The sequence below is a fragment of the Filicampus tigris genome, chromosome 1 (assembly GCF_054856515.1).
Source record: "Filicampus tigris isolate MCC_2025a chromosome 1, RoL_Ftig_1.0, whole genome shotgun sequence".
NCBI lineage: Eukaryota > Metazoa > Chordata > Actinopteri > Syngnathiformes > Syngnathidae > Filicampus > Filicampus tigris.
The window spans coordinates 6,827,501-6,851,194 of NC_141217.1; the positions used below are offsets into that span (position 1 = coordinate 6,827,501).

Consider the following 23,694-nt stretch of genomic DNA (forward strand, 5'->3'; position numbering starts at 1 on the left):
AAGAAAGCCATGCTTTATTGCCTTTTATGACGAATTTAGACATTCGTTCATTCGTTCTGTTGAATAGTCGAACAATCCAAAGGCTCTGAAACCAGTGGAAATTTGCATAAATTTAAATGTGTTTCTGTAAACTTTTATGCCCCTAGCATGTTGTAGCATAACCTTTTTCTATCTTATTTGTTTATTATTATTATTATTATTATTATTATTATTATTATTATTATTATTATTATTTTTCCCTTCTTTAGTTATTTCTCTGTATATTTTGACTGTTATTTTGTCTGACTGTTCAATTTTTTTCTTGTACGATTTTGCACTAGTATTTGTTGCAAATCTAGCTTTTACTTGAGCTTTATTTGTTGTTAATTTAAATTGTTATATATATATGTATATATATATATATATATATATATATATATATATATATATATATATATATATATATATATATATATATATATATGTATGTATATATGTATGTATGTATGTATGTATGTATGTATGTATGTATGTATGTATGTATGTATGTATGTATGTATGTATGTATGTATGTATGTGTATAGACACTGCAATATGTTAGTGTATGAAAAAGGACATTGTGTTGCGTCAAACACACAGGGTAGCCTGTGCGTGCAATTGCTAGCTTACAGTTAGCTATGTCAGAAATGAAATCAGGCATCAGCCACAACATGCTTCCTTTTCAGATGCTCGTTTATCACCGCCATGCTGTTATGAAAGGGAGGTTTACATCATATTAAGTATTTTGGTGGTATGTGCCCAAACTTTTGGACTCTGTTGCTCAGCCATGACACTGCATTACCCACACTGCTTCTGTTTACATCACGGATGACCCAGATTGGGAGACAAGGCAGGTTTGACAGAAAAACAAAGAGGCAAATAAATAAAGTCGTCGTCGTCGACCACTAAAGATTTTGATTGTTGACGTCGTCCTGACTAGGCGACTAATCTTGGCAGCCCTAGTGTAAAACTGTACTGTGTCATAATAATAAGTGCCATTCATAATATTTGTTTTGACTCACTCATAATTTTGGTAACCAAAATATTAGACAAAGCTCTCTTTATGACGCAAGACAGAACACTACGACCACAATAATAAACATTTTTAATTGAATACCTCTCTGACAGTTAATACGGAACATTATGACCTTACAGAATGAGAATATTTGATACAGCTCTTGCAGTGGATGTCATTAGTGGGTGCGCAATTAATTTAGATGATTTACTGCTGGTTAGCACATCCGCCTCACAGTTCAGATGTCGTGGGTTCGATCCCGGCCCCGGCCTCCCTGTGTGGAGTTTGCATGTTCTCCCCGTGCCTGTGTGGGTTTTCTCCGGGTCCTCCAGTTTTCTCCCACAATCCAAAAACATGCATGGTATGTTGATTGGACACTCTAAATTGCCCCTAGGTGTGATTGTGAGTGCGGATGTTTGTCTCTGTGTGCCCTGCGATTGGCTGGCAACCAATGCAGGGTGTCCCCCGCCTACTGCCCGAAGACAGCTGGGATAGGCTCCAGCACGCCCCGCGACCCTTGTGAGGATAAGCGGTATCGATAATGGATGGATTTACTGCTGATGCACTGTGATAAGCCAGTAAACATTTATCTACATGAGCATCTGCAATCATGATAAATTTAATGAGACACGCAGCACATGTTTTGTCTAATTGGTTAGATATGATTAATGGTACTCATCACAGTTGAGGTCACTTATTTATCATAATATTTCCTTGTTACATGAAATGCGTAGGGCGGAGGGCAACACCTTTTATTTGCTTTGAGTACATTTGCTGCACCTGCGCAATATAATGACATCCTGTACAAGAGTTGTATCAAATATTCTGTCTGATTATAATGTTAATATAAGGTAACCGACCGTATCATCTACGGTTTACAATTAAGATAAAGAAATTTTAAAAAGGGCGGCACGGTGGTCGACTGGTTAGCACGTCCGCCTCACAGTTCAGAGGTCATGGGTTCGATCCCGGCTCCGGCCTCCCTGTGTGGAGTTTGCATGTTCTCCCCGTGCCTGCGTGGGTTTCCTCCGGGTACTCCGGTTTCCTCCCACATTCCAAAAACATGCATGGTAAGTTGATTGGACTGTCTAAATTGTTAGCTTGTTATATATATATATATATATATATTTTTTTATATATATATATATATATAACAAGCTAACAATTTAAAATAACAACAAATAAAGCTCAAGTAAAAGATAGATTTGCAACAAATACTAGTGCAAAATCGTGTTCATTGTCAGTTGCCAGCATTTTTTAAAATTTCATATATATATATATATATATATATATATATATACTGTGAATTATCACCATTGGTTCTTTTAGTACTAGTAGTAGTATTTATAATTATAACTGTACGTTGTAGTAAATTATTTGTGCTCATTTTCTAGGTAATTAAATGAATAATAATTCAGAACAAGAAAACATTTTTTGACAATCTCAGTCAATTCCATTTACGTCTTACATGCACTTTGGAACAATATGTAAAATATAAGACAAAAGATTTAAAAAAAAGAGAAAATAATAAATAATAATTAGCATTGCAAACTTCAACATACTGAATAAATTCGTCGTATCAAAAGACCTGAAAAGACCTGAAAAAAGTATCAATTTTAGTCCAAAATGACTTAAAGTTGAGTTTAGAAATGTACACTTAGGGATGTGAAACTTTCCCAACAAAATTTACAAATCATTGGTACAGTGTTATCTTTTGATTCGAATAGAGTGATATGTTCCCCATCAAACGTATTGTATTCTTTCCAAAATGAAGCACTAATAAATAAAATAAATGACAAGAAAACACTCATTCATTTGAAAAGACAGAAGGACGACACAGGACACAACGCTATGAATCCTGGAATTGGTAGCCATTGGTGCAAGCGGAAATTCAAACAAGTTGTGGGCGGGGCCAGCATAGATATGGAGACTGACTCCTCATTGAGTGGGTTGACTCGTTCTCACGATATGTCAGTGCGTTTGCCATGTTGGATGTGGCAAATCTCCCAGTAACTGAACGCTAGTAAATAATGGACTATCTGAATGTCATAGCATTGGTGTGATCATTACTTTTTATGTTTTGGATGATTTTGAATTTAATTGATTATACTGTACAGTTAATCTATCAAGGGTTAAAATCATAGCAGTCCTTAAGGAGTGAAGCAGGCCACCCCTGGCATGATGCAATACACACACACACACACACACACACGTTCAGACAAATTTTTAAGAAATGGCTGGACTAAGTATGGCCGAGTCGACGCGAGCGACAACTGCCGCATTTATTCACATGACCGACGTATTGTGCTGTTGGCGACAGGTCTGCGACACATGCCACGCACACATTCAGAATTGTTGCTGCTCTGATCGGTCCATTATGTCACATGTTGCGATGACATACGGTTTCCCACACGGAGAGGAGGAGAGAATGCAGCACGCAGCTCGTTGCTGCTGCAAAGCAAACGTTTGGAAATGAAATTAAATGCATCGTCTAGTCATCTCGGTCTCGTTATGGTTGTAGCAGGCACGATATCCATTGTTGTCGCTGTCTTTTTGAAGCGACAGCCCCCGACTTGTTTCAAAACAACGTGTGTCCACGAGTATATTCAAGCTGCGCGCAGCACTGACTCAAGGATGACGCTGGCACATCAACATGGGGTTCATGCACTTCATCTGGCGTCTTCCCTACTTCCGGAAGTATGTCGTAGCAAACCTGCTGTGTATAGTGGTTAGCTGATGTGCTTTTATTTTGAAGGCCGTGAAGAAGTGGAAGTGTGCAAAATAAGTAACTTGTTGACTGCGACTTCTGCCCGTCTGCTGGACACAAATAATTATACAATACAACAAAACCAACCCGGGGCTCGCAATGGAAGTAATCACACGCAGTTGGGTAAGTAGTAAAGTACTAGTGGCGCATTTTGAAGCGTGCCCACAGCGGGTTTGAATTTGAATAGTAAATTAGCCAGCTAATGATCCTTAAAAAGCCTCTGCCGTTCGCATCTCTCCCGCGGTGGCGTCAATCACGGACACTTTTTTTTGGGGGGTGCGGAACGGCCGGGGGGTGATAATTTTTATGAATAAGGGCGGGGGGTCGCGGCCGGAAGGGTACCCAGGTCAAGGGTGGAGGGTCGCGGCCGGAAGGGTCAAGTGCCCAGCTCTGACAGATACAAAATTAAAAAAAAAAAATAAATAAAAAAAACACATGACCAGGGGCATTGTCAGAAGTCATCAAAAAAGTGAAAACCGAAGTTTGTTAAACAGTAACAACAACATATTACCTTAAATCAAAATCAGACACAAATGCTTCAAGAGCACGGGCACTTTTCTGTTCATTTTCAGGCAATTTTTAAATTTCAGTAACAGCCGAAAAACCATGTTAATAAAGTTATTCTTTATTGTAAGTTCATCTACATTTCTTATTTTCCCTTTGTGTTTTCTTTAAAAAAAGAATACAGTATAATTGCACATCCAGCACAGGTGGCACTGGCGCTCTCATTTCTTATTTCTATTTTAAAATTTTAAATCTTTTCTGTGAGACTAAAAAACATTAATAAGGGTGTAATATGTTACATATTATATTACATGTTGTAATATTAATAATGTTACAACAAATATTATTTGTTGTAAGCTGATCTATATGTTTTCCTTTTTTTTTCTTTAATGTTAATAATGATACAATGTTTTGTAGAGGTGTACTTATAACATTTTATTGTCAAATGATACTATTTATAGTCATGACAGAGAGTTGGGGGGCTTGTGAAATTTCTTCTTCCAGGGGGGCATAACAGAAGATAATTGAGAAGCACTGTTATACAGGAAAATATGTAGGTAAGGAAGAAACATCCAACCATCCATATCTGAACCGTTTATCCTGACAAGGGTCGTGGGCGTGCTGGAGCCTATCCCAGCTGTCTTCGGGCAGCAGGCGGGGTACAGCCTGAACTAGTTGCCAGCCAACTACAGTGCACACATAGACAAACAATCAGTCACGCTCACAATCAGACCTAGGTACAATTTTAGAGTGTCCAATTAACCTACTACCATGCATGTTTTTGGAATGTGGGAGAAAACTGGAGTACCTGCAGAAAACCCACGCAAACATGCAAACTCTAAAAAGGAAGGCCAGGGCTGGATCCGAACCCACGACCTCTGCACTATGAGGCCGATGTGCTAACCAGTCTTCCACCGTGCTGCCCAAAGAACAATCATATCTATTTGTGTAATGATTTTATTATTGTTTACCACAACGTATGTGGCACTAATGGTAATTATTTAAGTATGTTTAGGATAATTTTGAATGTAATTTTTTATACTGTACTGATAATCCCTCAGGTAAATACACAGGTAAAGACCAAACAATTGTATTTTTCTCACGATTTCACAAATGTTTACTGCTCCCTTGTATGTAACACTTTAGAAATTATTAATTCATTCATTCATTCATTATCCATACCGCTTATCCTCATAAGGGTCGCGGGCGTGCTGGAGCCTATCCCAGCTGTCTTTGGGCAGTAGGCGGGGGACACCCTGAATTGGTTGCCAGCCAATCGCAGGGCACACAGAGACAAACATCCGCACTCACAATCACACCTAGGGGCAATTTAGAGTGTCCAATCAACATACCATGCATGTTTTTGGATTGTGGGAGGAAACCGGAGGACCCGGAGAAAACCCACGCAGGCACGGGGAGAACATGCAAACTCCACACAGGGAGGCCGGGGCCGGGATCGAACCCACGACCTCTGAACCGTGAGGCGAACGTGCTCACCAGTCGTCCACCGTGCCGCCCCACTTTAGAAATTAAATATTTAATATTAATACATAAATTAATATTAAACATTTGATCCGGGTCGATAACCAAAACCAAATGCAGATATGGGCAATGGACTTAGTGTACATAAGTGATTAGCTTTGATGGCTTTTTTTTTTCAGAAATAATTCCATCCATCCATCCATTATCCAATCTGCTTATACTCACAATTCACCAATTAATATTACCAATAATGACTATTATCATAGGACATTTAATATTTAGAATACATTCATAGTATTCATCACAAAGTTATTAAAATCCAGATCGCAAAATGTCCGAATATAATGCATCTGGCTTTGAGTGAAAGACGTTGCCACATACAACATGGCGACTACGGCGACTTACAAGTTGGCGCTACACGGGGCATCTGACTATATTCGCTTGATACCTTACGAATGGCTTGAAAACAAGAAGTTCGCGATAATTCCAGTGCTGGCGGACAAGCAGGCGCACAAATAAGCAGCCAAATGTTTGGGCTTTTCGGGAAAAGCAGACCTTTTAAAATCAGGAACCTGCACGATAACAGAAAGTATGGCGTTGCAGCAAGCGACGTGAAGGAATTGCTTAAAAAGGGATGCAACTTATTAGAGGTTAGTCATTTTCTTCTGGTTTCGTTTTAAACGGGTGTAAATTGCCCTTTTTGTTTGTATGTTTGTTTGTTTTTTTAATCAGACCTTAGCCACATTAAACAGAATATGCACGTGGCAATCGTAAGTAATGATAATTTTCCTCTTGGAGTCAACAGGGAGTTGTCACAGTGAATACATGTAAACGCCACACGCTGGTATTCGTGACACTTGTCCACAGTTGAACACCAGGAACTAAAATACACGCATGCATTAACCCCAAATTGTAATTTGCATGATACATAGTCGAATGGCTAATCGGTTTAGGGCGGACTTCAGATCCTACGGCTGCTAAGTCGAAACCTTAGCATTCTATAAAACGAACGAAAACAGTGGACTTCTTGGTCTGCGAACTGCAAGTACGGAGGTAACCAGGCGGGACTTCCGGCCAAAAAACAATGCAGGTAGTGTAGAGCGACTATTTCCGTAGCTTGAGAGTCGTACACAATACACATGACAACAGGTCACATAGTCTCAGCTTCATGTCAAGAAAAATTAGAATAGTCAAGTATCAACAACATTGCTCAACTCAAAACATTGCTGTGTGTCTTTATGCCAGGTTTCTGCAAAATTCAATAGTGTAGTTAGTTTTTTGGGGATTTCCCTCGCATGAGGAGACTCGACGACGGTGGATCGTCGCCATCCGGAGGGACAACTTTGAAATTACATGCAACACTCGGATGTGTAGCCCGGCATTTTTTAAAAGACGACATAAGGGAGCCAGAATCAGCGATAGGGCGGCCTTGTTAAAAGAGAGGAGCTGTCCCCGTTTTGTTTGAGTGGAACAATTACTCTCTCCACTTTTCTACGACAAGTGTTTGGGAGGGAAACTCCAAACCTCCCACGGAAGAGACAGACAGAAGCGTCAGGAGAACGTGTCCTAACTAACCATAACTACGACGTGCGTCCTGATCCGGCCCTTCGAGATCTGGCACTCGAGGAAAACGCAACTCTTCGAGAGGAAATTCCTCAGCTGAGGCAACAGGTCAAGAGTTGCTTTAAATCAAAGATTTGGCATTCACAGATTTGCATCCTCGGATAAAGACATACGGTTCTTCACCAGGTAAGTTCACGCATTACAAGCAAAGTAACATGACTACATCGATTTATTTAATGTTACTGTAGTTTCTGCCTTCCACCCCCCAATAAAGTGTTGCATGTTTATATGTATCCGTTTCCTAGGTTCTCAAAACATTGCCGATAATCATTGTGCAAAATGAACATGAACAGTGTCTTAAAACACATATCATGGATTATGATAACTCAAGGTAACATGCAAATGTACTGTATTTCATCAATGTGTTTCAAACTGTTAGCCTTTTGTATTAATCAGTACCCTTGAATTCGCACTTACTAGGCATGTAAAGACATCCAAACATTAAGATATGATCTTATCATGATATGAACCTCAGGATACAATTATTATTATATTGTCGGGAGGTTGGTGACCAAAGAAACCAAACAATATTTTTTTTTTTTTTTTTTAAATTAAAGGGAAACATTTACGATATTGTTAAAAGAAAAAAGCACAACACTGTGTTTTTGGATATAATAAAAGCAGTGACAAAGAAATAGTCTTTGCCAGTTATTTCGTTGTCATGTGTTCCTACTGCCTCAGCTGTGCAAAGTATCATGTTCTATGTAGTTCAGAATGCTATATTCGGCTGAACCGGGCAACGTTTTTTTGACAGATATGCTGATTTTGATATCGTGACATGACGATGACGAAATTGTGGCAGTTTTATTATCGCTTACAACATGTTGGTAACCCCTGCATTCGACTATCGCTCCATAATGAAATCAACTATTTGTGTTTTGTGACATGCCTGCTGAGTTTAATATTGACCAATTTTCTTTTTCAGATATATTTAAATATCCACCAATTCTCTTTTTGTAGGTTTGCCCCATATAATCTACTAGATGCCCTTCTAGACGTTGATTGAACCAGCGCTATCATCTATGGCAGGTTTTAAGATAGCTCAGAAAGCCATTTTGACTGAGAGATATTCTGGCGGTCCATTGATGAGTGCTTCATATTCCTGAACCACCTGGCCCTGGGATCAAAGCAGCAAGACCTTGCTGACCGTTACGGAGTCCACCAGGCAACCGTTAGCCAGGTCATCATTTCATGGAGCAACTTTCTGTACACTATACTAGGTTCAGTAAGGATTTGGACACCCCAGGAGCAAATTCCGAAACATATGCCAGCTGCTTTTGAGGACTACTCTGGACACTACTGTCATCCTTGACTGCACTGAGTTGTGGTGTCAAAGCCCATCTTCTCCTCTTCTCAAGAGGGTTCTTTTTTTTTTCAAACTATAAGTCCCACTCCACTCTGAAAGGGCTCATTGGAATAGCTCCACATGGGTCACATTTGTCTCTGCACTGTACACGAGATCGATCAGTGACGAAGAAATTATGTGTGAGTCTGGTCTCTTATCCCTGTTAAAACCTGAGATGGCTGTCATGGTAGATAAAGGTTTTCTCATGGATAACATTGTACCATGCAAGATTTATAGACCAGCCTTTCATTCTGGAAAATCTCACATGTCAGCAAGTGACGTTAGGAAGACCCGGGCAATAGCACATCTCAGGGCGCATGTTGAACGCAGCGTTCGCCGGGTAAAGGAGCACAAATTCTTTTGAGTCTGAGATTCCATTGCAGCTTTTTGGCAGCATTAATCAAATACACGCCGAGGCATGTCTGCTCACAAATTATGAGAATGGGCCTCTCGTTTAAAGCATGGGCAAAGACAACTTAGTAGCTTGAAACCACCGAACCCCCTCCTGTTGTAATTTGTCATTATCATAATATTGTATTAAAGTTTTTGATGTATAATCTCTACTTTTTCTTGGTTCGTTAAATCATCACTCGCTTACTGCCATTTAATTACTGTCACTATGTGTATAAAAGTTTCAATTTGATAACTACCGGAATCAACATCAGCCATTCTGTAATGTGATTTTAATTCAAAATGTGACAATTTCCTACACAGACGTGTTTTAATTATGCAAGTGTTGAGATGTACTGCATGTCGAAGTAAAAAAATCACTTTCTCCTAAATGACTTGAATTATTTCATCATCACGGGTTCATTTGATGAATAAACATGTTCTATTGTGTGTATAGCACAAAGTGACACCACTGGCATCCAGAAATTAGCATCTGTCCCTGAATCTGCCAAAAGCGAGGGTGGCTCTTGCGTGGACAGTGTGTGTCCTCACTGCGTACGACAGTCCACAATAACGTTGGACATTTGGGCACTTAAATTCAAGAAGGCCGGACATAAACAACATACACATCATCCAATATGACTGACAACACTTTACACAAACTGCCAAATAATTATGCAAATTGAATTTTGCGACATAAATTTAAAAACCATCATGTCGGGTTATCATAAACTACAGAATCCAAGTACTTTTTCAGAACATGAAAGTTTTTTGGACAGAACGTTAGCAGGAAAAGAATGAGTTAATGTGAGGTTTAGGGGACTTCAGTATATTTGTGGAATTTCATCTTGATGGCACATTTACAAAAATGTAAAAAAAAAAAACAAGATTAGAATTCAAGACCGTTGGTAACCTCGTATGCCGTGATTGTTAACAGACATACGTCTGTTACGTGTTCAATAAAATTGCGAGAAAGTACCTTGATTTCTATCTTGTTGTTTTTGCAGTTGCCACTTTCTGGTGCACACGTTTGTTTGTACGCAGACGGGACAAAGGTGACAAATGGGTTTTTGGCAACTTTGCCTGACAATACAGAACTTGTTCTCCTCAGCAAAGGTCAAACGTGGGGTGGAGGTAAGTGAAAGGTGTCCTCTCCGGAATGGAGCTTCATTAGACCTCCTTTAATTCTGACACGTGATGAGTGACATCTTAACACCTCTCTCATCACCTCATCAGCTGTGTGTGACATTGGCCAGTTACTGAGCTCGGACCAGCACACCGCGGCCCTGGTCCAAGCGGCGAAGGGCCTCCTCATGGGTGAGAAGTCTCCCAAGAGTCGGAAAATCCTGAGCGACCTCCTCCAGAACCTGGAGGATAGATCTGAGCTGGAGAGCAGAGATGAGGATGAAGACTGGTTCAGGGGTGAGGACTCCCCCCGCCTCCCAATTTTCCCATATCCTACAACGGAAATTCCAAGTGATCTACTCCAGTGTTAAAATGTATCCTAACCATAATTACAAAAACGAATAAATAACTTTAGTAACATTTTAACAGAGGTATCAAATCCAGGTCCGGAAACTAAAAACCCTGCCATAGTTTGCTTAACACTGGTGCTTCTACTCAACTGGCAGGTAAATGAGCTCTTTTTGCAGGGTTATTACTTTCTGGACCTGGATTTGACACCTCTGCATTTTAATATTCTTATAAAAAAAGACATTCACTAGTACTATGTTATGATGTGACCAAGTGTGAAGCAGGGACAACTAAAGGCAAAATCAACATAATATGCCGATCATCGTTTACCATTCCTGTGTTGTTAACCAAACAGACGTGTATTGCATATGTGGGATTTCAACAGTATGCTTCTATCCAACTTTTAATTTTAATTTTCCTTTGGGACACTACAAATGTTCTTGGGTAAACACCATTGCTAATAATTATTTACTTGACAGTCAAAATTTAGCACAACTACAAAAATATAATTTTTAATATAAAAGAACTTTTGCCGCATTCCCATGGTTCCTTTAAAAAGGCATTGAATCCATGAATCTAACAACAAGGCCTTAATTGTCATTAAAATGTCTTCAATAAATGTCAACACAATAATTTGGATTTTATTTTTAATTAAGATTCTTGTAAAAAAAAAAAAAAATTACCGAGTGACTCCTGTAGTAACATCACACAATTACGATAGCAGAACCAACAAAACAGTGATGTGGTCTTAGTCGAGACTGGTAAGAGCAGATGCTCGTCATGTATGTAATGTTTGGATAACATGGGACATCGGGAACATTGCAAAGTTGGTCTGAAATATAATTTCAAATGGAATTAAAGTCTTGAATTTATAACTTGAGTTAAACTGTCGAAACCCTGTAATACCACCTCAATTTAAATTGAAAACGATTCTTTAAAAAAATAAAATGTTCGTCTGATTGCTTTTAATTGCCTCAATTCTGTTTTCCACTCAGGCGTGGAGACTCGCTTCAAAACCAAGTCTGCCTACTTGAAGTACAACTGTGAAAGCAGGATAAGAAGCTACATGAAAGAGGTTAAGCCCTAAAGCACGTGACGGCTCCAATGTGTGCCACCTCACAATAAGAGTTTCTCGTCTCTGTTAACAGTTAGATGAAGCCACCAAATCCGTGCATGGAGCTAAAGTCCGAGTAGCGTGTTTGCAAGCGTCGCTGAGCATCTCGCAGATGCTGAAGTCGGACAAATACAACGGCTGCTACTTTGACCGCACGCAAACGGAGACGCATCGACTGTGTACCAAAGAGGGCTGGTTCACGTGCCAGGTACTGAGCTGAGCGTTGTCACCTGCGGAAAGGCAGGATTTCTGAAACACCTCTTGTACACTTGCACCGCCAGGGCGCTTTTGACCAGACAACGTGTGCGTCGCTTCACTCCATCAACCCGTACAGCAGCAGAGAGAGCCGCATCGTGTTCAGCACTTGGAATTTGGACCACAGGTTGGACATGCACTGACACAATGATTCACATTATTTTCCACTGAGAGATGTGACGAAATGCTAAGACAAGATAAATAAATACTGTGTGCGCAGCATCCACATGACCTCTGAAAGCAATGACGATATTGATATCGAGCGGGATATTGCGGTTTGACAGTCCCTGGGAACGTTTATTAATTTTTGGGGTGTTTATAACTGTACTTGGATGCCCAATATTATCAAGTAAAATTTTAAGGAATTTATGGCGTTTTCTGTCAAAAAGGTATTACTGTTGGCACTTTATTCGTTTTGAGATTTTGAATTTTCTTTTAACTTAAATCATCTTTATTCTGATCCCTCCGTGCGACCTCAACACTCCCCTGCAGTATATGTATATAAAACTTGACGGGAAAAAAAAAATCACCTTTTTGTGTACGCAGGATTGAAAAGAAACGGACTGTCATTCCTGCTCTTCTGGAAGCGCTGCAGAATCACACAAGCGAGGACATCAATTTGACGTACTTCTACAGACTGCTGTTTACGCGGGACAACCTGAAGCTGGTCCATATCGTGTGCCACAAGAAGGGCGCGCACAACCTGCTGTGTGACCCAAACAAGATCTTTAAAAGAAAGCGCCAGGGGAAGAAGATACGCTTGAAATGATTTTAGAACGTTTTCGATGAACAAGATGACCCGTTTTTAAGCGATTTCATCACATACTCTGCTTTTCCCCCCCAAGGAATGACAAGACATCACTTGCAGCCACTTGAAATGAAGCAAGAAACCACGAAACAACCATTTGTTGTTCGATTTGGCACAGCAATGTTTACTGCATTAACTCCCTACGAGGACTGTTGAGTTTGAGACAATCACTCAGTCTGAAAGTTGCATAGTACAATATGAAAAGCATTCAGCATGAGTAAGGCATGGAGTAAAGAAAAGAAAAAAAAGTATAAATATATAAAACATTTAGGTGTCCTGATCAATCTGCTCTCCACACTGTCTTGCAACAGCTATGAAGCTCACAGATGGCTTGATCAGATGTTTACTTTTTTAAGTGTCTTTTTTGAAAGTGTGACAACACACAACCGTGTATAATGAGCAACATTATGAAACATGATTTTATCTATATATGCGTATATAGAGATATATTTCCAGACGGATGTACAGTGTTAAAGCTGCCTAAGTGTAATTTCATGAAAGGAACATGAACACGACAATCCAAAACAATTTCATATTAAATAGTCATTTTCATTTGATTCTTAGTATGGATCTGGCAACTTGCATTCAAGTTGCATTATCCCATAATATATCTTTTAACAATCTCAGTTTGGCCACTGGTGTGAAATAAAGACATCATTTCATTGCCTCTGAAGACTGCAGTCTGCATTTATAATGTTTTCATTTACTTGGCATGGCTATTTTAAAAAAACAATGGCACCATCAGTATGTTATGAAGCTACGTTGAATTAAAATGCAGTTTTAAGTGAGAAAACCTGAATGAGTAAAATGTCAACATTCGCACTGCGGCATAGTGAGCGTGTGTTTCCTTAGCTAATTAATTACAGAGTTGAATTCTGGGGGAATGATTTGATAAGCAAAATAAGTAAGTGGACGTGAAGGGATTATTACTTCAATTCAGCACTGCATGAAGGCTAAACGCAAACTTGGCACACAAAAAATACAGTGCACTCGGCGCTGTGGCCAAACAGGCATTACATTTGATATAAACACAATCTAGTAAGATCCAATACAAAATCTGTATCAAAACAATAACGCTGGATTTTGATTGACACTAAGATAAGGGTATTAAATTAACAATAGAATGGGCCCTCACTATTTGTGGCAAATCTAGAGCAAAACTGCCCATGAATAGCAAACTTCCACAAAGAATGGACACTCCTCTAAAAGTGATTATCACACCGGTCAACAAATGTTTACATCTGAAATTCAAGAAAACCTTTCTGGATGTTTTTTTTGCACTTATTCCAAATATGCCCTATTTTTTTTCTCTAGCAACTCTGGTTTTCATAATATAATAAGTAATATGTAAAGTAACATTTTTGAATTAAGGGTTAGACACGCCTAGGGCGTCCTGTGCTGGTGGGAAACGCAACTGCTTCATAGGCCGAGGTTGTTTACACTGGCTAATACTTCACAGTTATGGATTCCATTGGTTATGATGTCATGTTCATTCCTAGTCGGCCCAAATTATCGTGAGCCTAAGTAGCTGCAGCAGACTTGGGTGCCGCAATCCATTGGAGCTTCCATCTTTTGCCTTCTGCTACGAAACTTTGGTTGAGTGAACCGCCATTGTGATGTTTTATTTGTCGTGTTTAAAGCTGACAGTCACTGTTAGTTGTCTCAATTAAAGAGATGCTACAATACAATTTTTCAAAATTGGGTGGGTCCACTGCATATTTCGGCCGATGTTCTTATTTTACATCCTTCATGTAGTCACTAAGATAAACAATCTTAGAAACTACAGTGATCCAATAAATACTAGATTAGCACCAGTGTCAATCAAAACTGATCATCATCATAAAAGTTGTAAAGGCAGAATTGTTGATACAACTCCTGCCATGGTTGCCATCAAGTATAAACTAATGTTGTGGGCACTGCCCATGTCCAGGTGTGTTCATGGCCTCATCAAGGTATCAAAACATAACCGCTCTTGATACGAGGCGGCAAAAATCCTTTCGCCCTGAATATTCCCAAATAACAATTTAGTGATCACCAGTGGCTCATTGATGATCAGGTCAACACATGCTTTGTTACTATTGACAGCAGGCTTTTAAAGATACTCGGGCGTTGTTGGCTTGTTTTGGAAATGATTGTCTTGAGGTCGGTTGGCCGATCAACCTGTTCAACAGCGCTAACAAAAGGCTAGCTCGCCATACTTGCGTGTCAAAGTGGGACGGTTCCTCAAAATGTCAGCTGCGGTACCCCCAAAAATACGCTCAAATTGCCTTGCTACTTGTGGCAGCTGTGTGGACAAAATACATTTCTTTTGGCTGCTTCTGCTAAGTGCTGAAAAGTCCATCAGAGGCGTGTCTCTTCACAAAGTGCCGCCGCTGTCCTCCTCTTGCGTGCATTCGAGGCCCGCCTCCTCGTCAGGCTCATCGCTGTCCTCTCGGGCAAAGTAATGCCGCCGTCTGTGCTGCTTCTGGTGACGCGAAGAAGTCGCCAATGTTCTCGGAGGAAAATCCTATCAGGTGAAAGACATTCTTTTGGTAATTTAGGCAACATTTTATTGAAGGGAACCATGAATCACATCAATGGCTTACCTGTACAGCATCCAGATTTCCAAAGAACTGTTCCACGGGAAGAATCTGGTTGCTGTCGTCATCGGGGAACATGTTTTTGTCTGTTTCTTCACAATCCATGTCCTCCCGCTCAGGCCTGTCTTGAACATCGTACCATGCGCGGGTGTCCAGCAAATGAGCCGACCCGAGCGCGTTCTCTTTTCCCTCCTGTCCGTCCAGCAGGGGAGATGCCGAGCATCGCCGCCGGCCCGCGAGCTGGAGGCACTCGCAGCTGATACGGGACAATCTCTCTGCGTCACCGACCGCTTTGTTGTTAGCGCCCCCCGCTGAGGTGCTCTCTGCTGCAGAGTGTGTCTTCTGGCTTTTCACACATTTCCTCCTTGTGGCAGAACCCTGTGACCCAGATAAAAGAGCAGGCTTTGAGCGTTGGTGCAATTAAAAGTCCCCCCTTTTTTTTTTATTTTTATCATCACATGCACATAAATTTGGGTGAGTTCTATCACAGTTTTCATACATTATGCAACCATAATAAAATGGTTATCAGAGCTGGGCACTTGAACCTTTTTTGCCTGTCCGGCCGCAACCCTCCACCCTTGACCTGGGTACCCTTCCTCCCGCGACCCCCCCGGCCATATTCGTAAACATTGTCGGCCCCCGCCGCGTTCCGACCTCCAATAGCCCCCCCCGTACTTACCCATGTGGACCTATGGACGCAAGCACGTCACATGAGGGCCGATTAGTGGGCCGGACTAAAATCCACTTCCGGCCATGCTTAGTCCAGTCATATTTTTAATGTGTCACCCCCCACCCCTACGCCCCAAAAATGGGCATCCGACCGGTCCGGCCCAGGGACGGACTGCCCAGCTCTGACGGTTATACAACGTTACACAGACACAGGCTGGCTGCATTCGCCGGTCACTTCTGTAATAAATATCTTTTTTCTTTCTTGAAGGAAGAATACAAAACCTGATATGGGAAGGAACGCCATCCAAATGATGGCAATATTTGACGACGCCATACAGCATTTTTATAGCAAAATAGACCAGTCAGGGTTTTTCCTGGCTGAAATTGAGGCAGAGGTGGTACCATCCTGACTATGCGCCATAACGTGCATGTGTTCTGTAAAAAAAAAAAAAAAAAAACGGACTCACTTTCTTTTACGGCCAACACACTCTACTTTAAGAGTTCCAATAAAAATGACTATTATCACGTTAAAGAATTCATTCATTAACACTAGAGCCACAATTTTCAAGGTGTTACTGCAAAGAGCCACAATATACATATGGGCGCACATAAACTGGCCCATCCCGTCCCCTCACTCCCCAGTTCTCTTAGATCACACATGTCAAAGTCAAGGCCCAAGGGAGAAGGTTTTCTACGACCCCTGGGTTGATATTGATTTATTATTTGAACCGGTCCGTCGAGAAATATATATCATAATGCGTGACGTCATCAGCAGGCACAAAGGACCAATCTCTATTCTGGATATTTAAAATATTTTCAATGAACATTCGATCAATCCCGCCCTTGGCTTGTAGCTAAATTTTTTATTTGGCCTTCCATTTGACTTTGGCACTCCTGTCTTGAATATTTTGACAAACTCTCCTTTCTATGGCTTTTTAGGCCTATGCAGTGTTCGAACTTCCAAGCAAATTGAAACAAATGCTTTATAATTTTGGGAACAACTGCGTCTACTTTGCTGACTGATCTTTCAAAGACAGCAACTTGTGCTTGCGAAGTTCAGTCCCCTTTGGAAAATTCCTGGTTGATGTTTGCTTGGAAGGAAGTGAAGTACTGCTGAAGATATTAAGCCTTGCTGAAATGATGGAAAACATGACGCAGAATGACCCTCAAAAAAACCTCCCAGCATAGACCAGCATATGAGCTCACAAGATATGCCAGTTGTGCTCTGTATTTGTGCTTGTGTAGCTGTAGCTTTGTTTTTTTTTTGCTTTTTTTTTTTGTGGAGTTGCCATTGCAGTCTGAAAGAGATGTGAATGTTCATTCAATTTTAAAAGTTAGTTTTTTTACTTTAAAGTAACACTGTCATGTCAGTTTTTGTTGATTATGGCGGCGTCATGTGGACAAAAGCGGTAGTGTTTTGACAAAAATCAACCATATTTCCCATGCGTGCCAGCGGGTAGTGTTGAGAAATCTTGAGCCGTCCTTATAGCGAAAGGAGGAAGTGGAATTATGTCTTCTTATTAAGTCATCGTGTTTAAATTCTTTCTTCAGACCTTGTGCAATTTCCGTGATCAGCATTCACCTTTTTTCAGAGACGTTTGACAGCGCTTGCTGTGCCAGGAGGCAGCCGGCGCATGCCGACTGCCTCCTAACACACCTGCTGACAGCGACACCAAAACTGCAAAGTATCTGTACAAAGTATTTTATTTGTGTGTGTTTGTTTAATTGTAGTTGTAAATTAGAAGATTATTGTTATCTCGAAATATATATCATCGCTGTCGTCCAAATATGGTAAACTTCATTTTTGCTTACCTTCTTTTTTTTTGTGACAACAATACCGTATTAAGGTTTGCTGGATTACGTTGTTGCAAAAATCGTGCCTCGTGAGGGAAGTCCGTTTCATTTTGTTATGCACTTTATAGAAGAGGTTAGTGTCGAAGAGGCTAACATCTTCATTTAAGATGTTAAAAAGTGTTTGCGGCTTCCAGTGTTTTCTTTTCCGTTTCTTTGACGATCGACAGCTCATTTTCACAGTCAGTTTATAAGATTCTTCCAAGTGTTTTATTGAAGTGCAGAGTCGACAGGAACATTAAGTAAGAAGTACATGTGCCTAGTAAATAGGGCTGGGATGATACACTTTTGTCCCAATCCAATACCGATACTTGGGCTGCGATCCGATACGTATTGAGACACTTAATATTATTAAAATATACGTTTTTAAAAAACTGAGGCATGTGTTTCCAAAGTTTTAACTTAGGTGCCATTTATTCCAGTGTCACGATTGAAAAATGCATACACTTTTCCAGTCACTGTTCCTGAAACACAGGAGTGCAATAAATAAAACTCCATTCGCAAAGCTCAACTTTCAGGACCTCAAATGTTCCAAAAGTATGTTATAGAACATGCAAAACATAATATAAGGTATCGAAAGTATCAATACTTCAGCAACATATCGATACTTGGTAACGGCATAAAAAGTATCTCGATACATCGCGATACAATATTTTTTCCCAGCCCTACTAGTAAACCAACCTTTTGAGTGTGTGTGGCTTCAGAGATGTTCTTCCTCTTCCTGTGCTTTAAGTCGTTGAGTTGACCAGGCATCTGCAATAATAACATCAGTTTGGAGTTGATAATCAGCTAATTATTCAGCTTTCGTCATCAACATTCTTATCATTGTATAGCACCGCCCTATAACTGTCCTGATTACAACTACATTATCTTTGTGTCTCATCCCTTGCCTAAAATATAAAAAAAAAGCAATTGCCCTTGTATTCATCGGGTGGCCGTGGAAACAGAGTGACTGCTGATCACGTGATCAGCGCGGTCTTGCGTCAAGATAGTCTGTGCTGTATTTTTTTCTGCACCGCCTAAATGTATCTGATTGCAGATGGCAGACCACGGTAAGAAACGCCCCTTACGCCCCCGGCACGGAACGCCCCCCTTGACAAAACGCCTCACCAGGAACGTCACACCGCTCGCCTACCCAGTAACGACACACCCCCATCCCCGCTACAGGAAGTCATGGGAAATGCCGCATGTGTACCTAATGCTGCATGTATTATTCACCCAAGAAAACCCTTTTAATCTGTTTTAAATACTGTGTTTAAAAAAGCAAATTGTCATATACAAAACTATGTTATATTTTGCAAGACGTTATTGCACAGTTTTTATTACTTATGCAGTTAAGGCTTACTATATTTGTATAATTTTCCAAACTTTTCCCGAACTGTAGTTTTAATTCAAAAAAACTACCTTTAATTTTACAAGTTTTTTTTTATATACAAAACTGTTTGCAAAAGGTATTTCATTCTCATTTCGTTCACAAAACGAGGCTGTTTTTTTTGCATTGTATTTCATTGTGTTTTTTACAAGTTCCTCTACCAACGATTTATTTTATACCTATGTAGCTTTTATTGAATGAACATGCTTTTATCACTTCAGATATCCACTCCAAATTCAAATTCAAATTCATCAAAAGCACATTTATTCATTTGCAGATAGGATGAAGCAATCATCGCTGCAGCATCTGTCAGGATTGTAGTCAGGAGTGAACCTAGAGTGACCAGATCCAAACTGTTCCAAACTGATGTGGGACAGGGAGTATGCTTGTGGGGGACAATGTGGGACGCAGCTGACGCTCGAAGACGGACACCAACAATGCATATGGCACAGCTGGTCAACTGTTCAGTAACATATAATATAATAAACTGTAACAAAATAACAATTATGGATCTACAAATATAAACGCAGAACACAGAATTGCAGTTGAAATTATCTGTATTTACGAAAATACAACACAAACTGCTAGTAAAAAGGTAAATCTCTTAATATCATTAGGAGTTCACAATAAAGGCTGAAATTAGTCAGTCTCATCATATCTTGAGGTAGATGCACTTTAACAATAGTCACACACACAATAAAACCTTGTCAAATCTCAAGTCAACATGTAGAGCATGAAGTGCAGTAACAATTTACTACGGTAACAAAGACAATCCAAACAAAGACAGGCTACTACAACTACTGCAATTCAAATTATTTTCAAATTAAACAGCCACAGCATAAAACAAAAATAAAACAAGTATATCAAAAATAGTCGGGATATAACAATGCTGTAACGACAATCAATTCAGTTGTAAACAAACGTGTCCACCATAGCAGCACTATGCACTTCCAGAAGCAAGGAAAGCACTGATGAAACACTTTAGGTTATGTCCATCACATCACATCATTTTTATTAATTAATCGCACATTTCTGGAATGCGTCGCTAAAATGCTTATTTTTGTTTGTTTTTGGTAGGCGTATCTTTCTAAACGCCTAGTAGGGTGTGATGGGGCCTGCATGTGCGCCCGGCTGCTTGATTGACAGCATACCCCTGCCTCTCACAGTCCCGCACGCAGGCAGTCACACCCGCCCGAACACCATACCGCCCCCCCACCCCCACCCACACACACACAAACAAACAAACAGCCCGAGACCCGCCCCCATAATAGCCCCCACTGTGTGTTGTCTGCTCTCATCACACAGGCGTTTAATAAAAAACAAGATTTTAGACGCACGTTTGAAAATTGGTGCCTGCCGATCACACATGCGGGACAGCGAGTCAATTTGAGGGACGCATTAAAAATCATTAAAATGCGGGACAGTCCCGCGCAAATCGGGACATATGGTCACCCGACTACAAGGCCGTGTTAAGGGGGCGTTCCGTACCGGGGACGCAGGGGGCGTTCCGTATCGTGGTCTGCGGGCTGCAGTTAGACCCCTCTCCCCCGCCAACAACACTGGCCGGAAATGGCAAACAACAGTCAAATTTTAACGCTTGTATACTAGGAACAGTGTGAAGTCCAGACAGTAGCCTCCATGTCAACTCAATGTCACGCAATTAGCTCCAAGATAAAAACGGGATTTAAACTGTGCTGATTTCAGAGAAGACCTACGTAGTCTACGTACACTACATGCTAAAGCTGCTGAATGGATCCGTGACACTTACCTTGTGCATCGTCGGTTCGAACGACATCCGCTCTCTAAACTGGTTTCAACTTCGGCTTTACATCCGACTGATAACGTCTTCCCGATGTGACGTTTTTGTTTTTTTCCGGCTCCGTCTCTGATAGTTGTCCTCAAAACGCCTCGGCCCTGTGTATTTCCTGCAGCTGGTGTCCAAGTTCAGGACGGAGCGTGGTGACGTCAGACGCAGACGTGATTACGTCTGTTCATAAATGAACGCTTATCCTTTACGAGCAGGGATGACTGATTGTTCTATTTTATGGATAGTACAATTGTTCCTTATTTACTAAAAATACTACTACTACTGAGTATGATAATAATAATAATATAATAATAATAATAACATGTAAAAAATATTACGAGCACGGATGGGCAGTTACACACACTCTTGAATGGCGCATTGATTAATTTTCTATAAAAAAAACAACAACAACAAGAAAATACATATTTTTCCCAGGAAAATGAGAAAAAATACCTAATATGAAAAAATGTTGAGAAAAAAATCTGCAGGTGCCGGACTGAGAAAACGCAGGAGTTGACTAGTTTTTCTTGTAATATCACAAAACACCACTAGAGAGCAGACATGCCTTAGTTGCACTTATACTGGATCTGCTACTGCTCTATACTACAATGTGAATAGGCTCTATCTATCTATCTATCTATCTATCTATCTATCTATCCATCCATCCATCCATCCATCCATCCATCAGCAGATTTGGAATGATATGCTGGACAAACATAATGACTATATAATATAATAATATTAACATTTTGAGTGAGGGTTTTTTGTTTTTTGTTTTGTTTTTGGGGGAAAAAAAATGCAAAATGAGTTCTTGCACTTAATGTTGGTTTCTTCAGCAGTTTTGTGCCATCCTTGAACGGTCATTTTTTACACGAGAGAGCCCATTGAAATGGGAAAAAAATTACTGTATGTGGTTATTTTGTTGTTTGCTTAGAATTTCTTTTTGGGGTTATGAGTTGATTTTTTTACAGAAGCATTGAAACATTTATTATCAAAAATCAAATATATTAAGAGCATGTATTTCGCACATATGCACATGTATTGTCCATGTTTAAAATAGTAGTTTTGTCATACATGTTAGGAAGTACGAGGTCTCGCTGGTGTTGGGCCAAAACCTCATAAATCACATTTTGGTGAATTTAATATTTTTTCAAAAATCTATACTATTGGTCAGTTCACACGCGTGGGTGTTATTTTTACACATTATTGACCAATCTAAAGTGTTGAAAAAGGCTTGCTCTCTTTCACGATGCAATGCTAATGGTTGCCATTTTGGGGGGTCTCTTGAAAAGTGACCATTTTGGACGTACAAGGTTTTGGCCCGACGCCAGGGATTATATATATTATATACTTCACAATTACTTAATGTATTTGTAAATGTGTCGCATTTTCCTGTCATATATTGAAATTACATTTTATGAAAAGACAAAACGAGTACAGCACTTTAATAAGAAAGCGATCCAACACAGGTCTAGGCAAATATTAACCATGAATGCTGTAGTAATGCTGTGAGTAAACATCTGTAAAGTATTTAACAGAAATTATTCACATTATTATTGTATTGACATTAGATAAGGGTTAAATATAAACATCGTAGTTTTTACTGCGTTAGATATTTTTCCGTGTCAACTAGTGTTTGGACCCTACGAATAGGCTACTTATGCGTCCAAGTAATGGTCCAAGTTGTTGTAATTTCCCCGCTAGAGTACGCCAGAGGTATTCTAATATCAGGTCAATAGTCTGACCCCTTGATGAAGATGGTTGATATAACGTTTATGCGAAAATACATTTTATGCATCATAATATTTCATATTTCATATTTTTCTTAAAACTAAAAGTTCACGTTGCTGCAGGTAACAGACCTGATAGATTCGAATTCAAGTACAAACGTGTAAAAACGGGAGCCTAATAATCAGAAATGGAATAATATTTAATATGCTGGTATGTTATAACACACAATAAAATGTCTTTGGTAGTTCGTCACTTTGTTCATTCGACACGAGTCATTGTTTGAAGGGTGCAATAGTGCGGTAGGCTAATACGGATCAAATTCAACTGATGTGTGCAAATAATGCGGAATGGCAGAGATACATTTGAATAGGCTAGAGTAATATAAATGCACTATACGTGCAAATTTTCGAACGTGCCACTGCAAAAGTCAAGTCAACTGTTTAGTTAAGTTAACGGCAAGGGAAAATAGAAATATCTCATATCAGCTTGTAGCTCGTTGGCTACATCACTGTGGTTAGAGAGAAGCATTGTTTGTGTTTTAATAATGCTTGGTTATTACGTTATTGGACCGACGACTCCGAATGTGCCAATCTGGTGCTAACTTTACCGGACTATTAGAATGTCTGTTAAATGTAGGCTTACTTGAATCCAAAATAAGTGCAATACCAAGTGTGGACTTTTCTTTAGGTTTCTCTCTGACAGTCTACACAATAAACTTGTCGTTGACACCTGTTACCAAAAAGTAATGGTGAGGAAGGGGAGGATATATTTGGAAGGAGGAGGAGAGTGATTCTAACCGGGGTGGGTCTCTCTGGGAGTGTGTGTGCATGCGTGTGTTCGAAGCCCCTAGCAGAGAAAATTGTGGACCATGTGACGTGGCCCACAGCATTT

At 40.0% G+C, this 23,694-nt stretch overlaps 2 protein-coding genes and 1 long non-coding RNA gene across 5 annotated transcripts; 2 read left to right on the forward strand and 1 right to left on the reverse strand.

The window, feature by feature from the left end:
* Window positions 1–6,133: 6,133 nt before the first annotated feature.
* On the forward strand, window positions 6,134–13,461 carry dffb (DNA fragmentation factor, beta polypeptide (caspase-activated DNase)). The gene is made up of 7 exons (XM_086049429.1): window positions 6,134–6,436; window positions 10,152–10,278; window positions 10,381–10,566; window positions 11,613–11,692; window positions 11,766–11,939; window positions 12,013–12,113; window positions 12,533–13,461. Exons 1-7 carry the CDS (start codon window positions 6,314–6,316, stop codon window positions 12,753–12,755), a joined length of 1,014 nt encoding a protein of 337 aa, XP_085905555.1. The 5' UTR covers window positions 6,134–6,313; the 3' UTR covers window positions 12,756–13,461.
* LOC147152614 (uncharacterized) lies at window positions 6,447–9,536 on the forward strand. 2 transcript variants are annotated; one of them, XR_015089291.1, is made up of 3 exons: window positions 6,447–6,876; window positions 7,032–7,535; window positions 8,370–9,536. It is a non-coding gene; the product is annotated as an uncharacterized LOC147152614 (long non-coding RNA). The 2 variants fall into 2 exon arrangements; XR_015089290.1 differs by lacking the exon at window positions 6,447–6,876 and having other exon boundaries at window positions 6,885–7,535.
* c1h1orf174 (chromosome 1 C1orf174 homolog) lies at window positions 11,248–21,236 on the reverse strand. 2 transcript variants are annotated; one of them, XM_086049442.1, is made up of 4 exons: window positions 21,034–21,236; window positions 18,575–18,646; window positions 15,380–15,751; window positions 11,248–15,300 (listed from the first exon to the last, which is right to left on the reverse strand). In XM_086049442.1, exons 1-4 carry the CDS (start codon window positions 21,058–21,060, stop codon window positions 15,151–15,153), a joined length of 621 nt encoding a protein of 206 aa, XP_085905568.1. In that variant the 5' UTR covers window positions 21,061–21,236; the 3' UTR covers window positions 11,248–15,150. The 2 variants fall into 2 exon arrangements, with proteins under 2 accessions (XP_085905568.1, XP_085905578.1); XM_086049452.1 differs by lacking the exon at window positions 18,575–18,646.
* Between the last annotated feature and the right edge of the window lie 2,458 nt (window positions 21,237–23,694).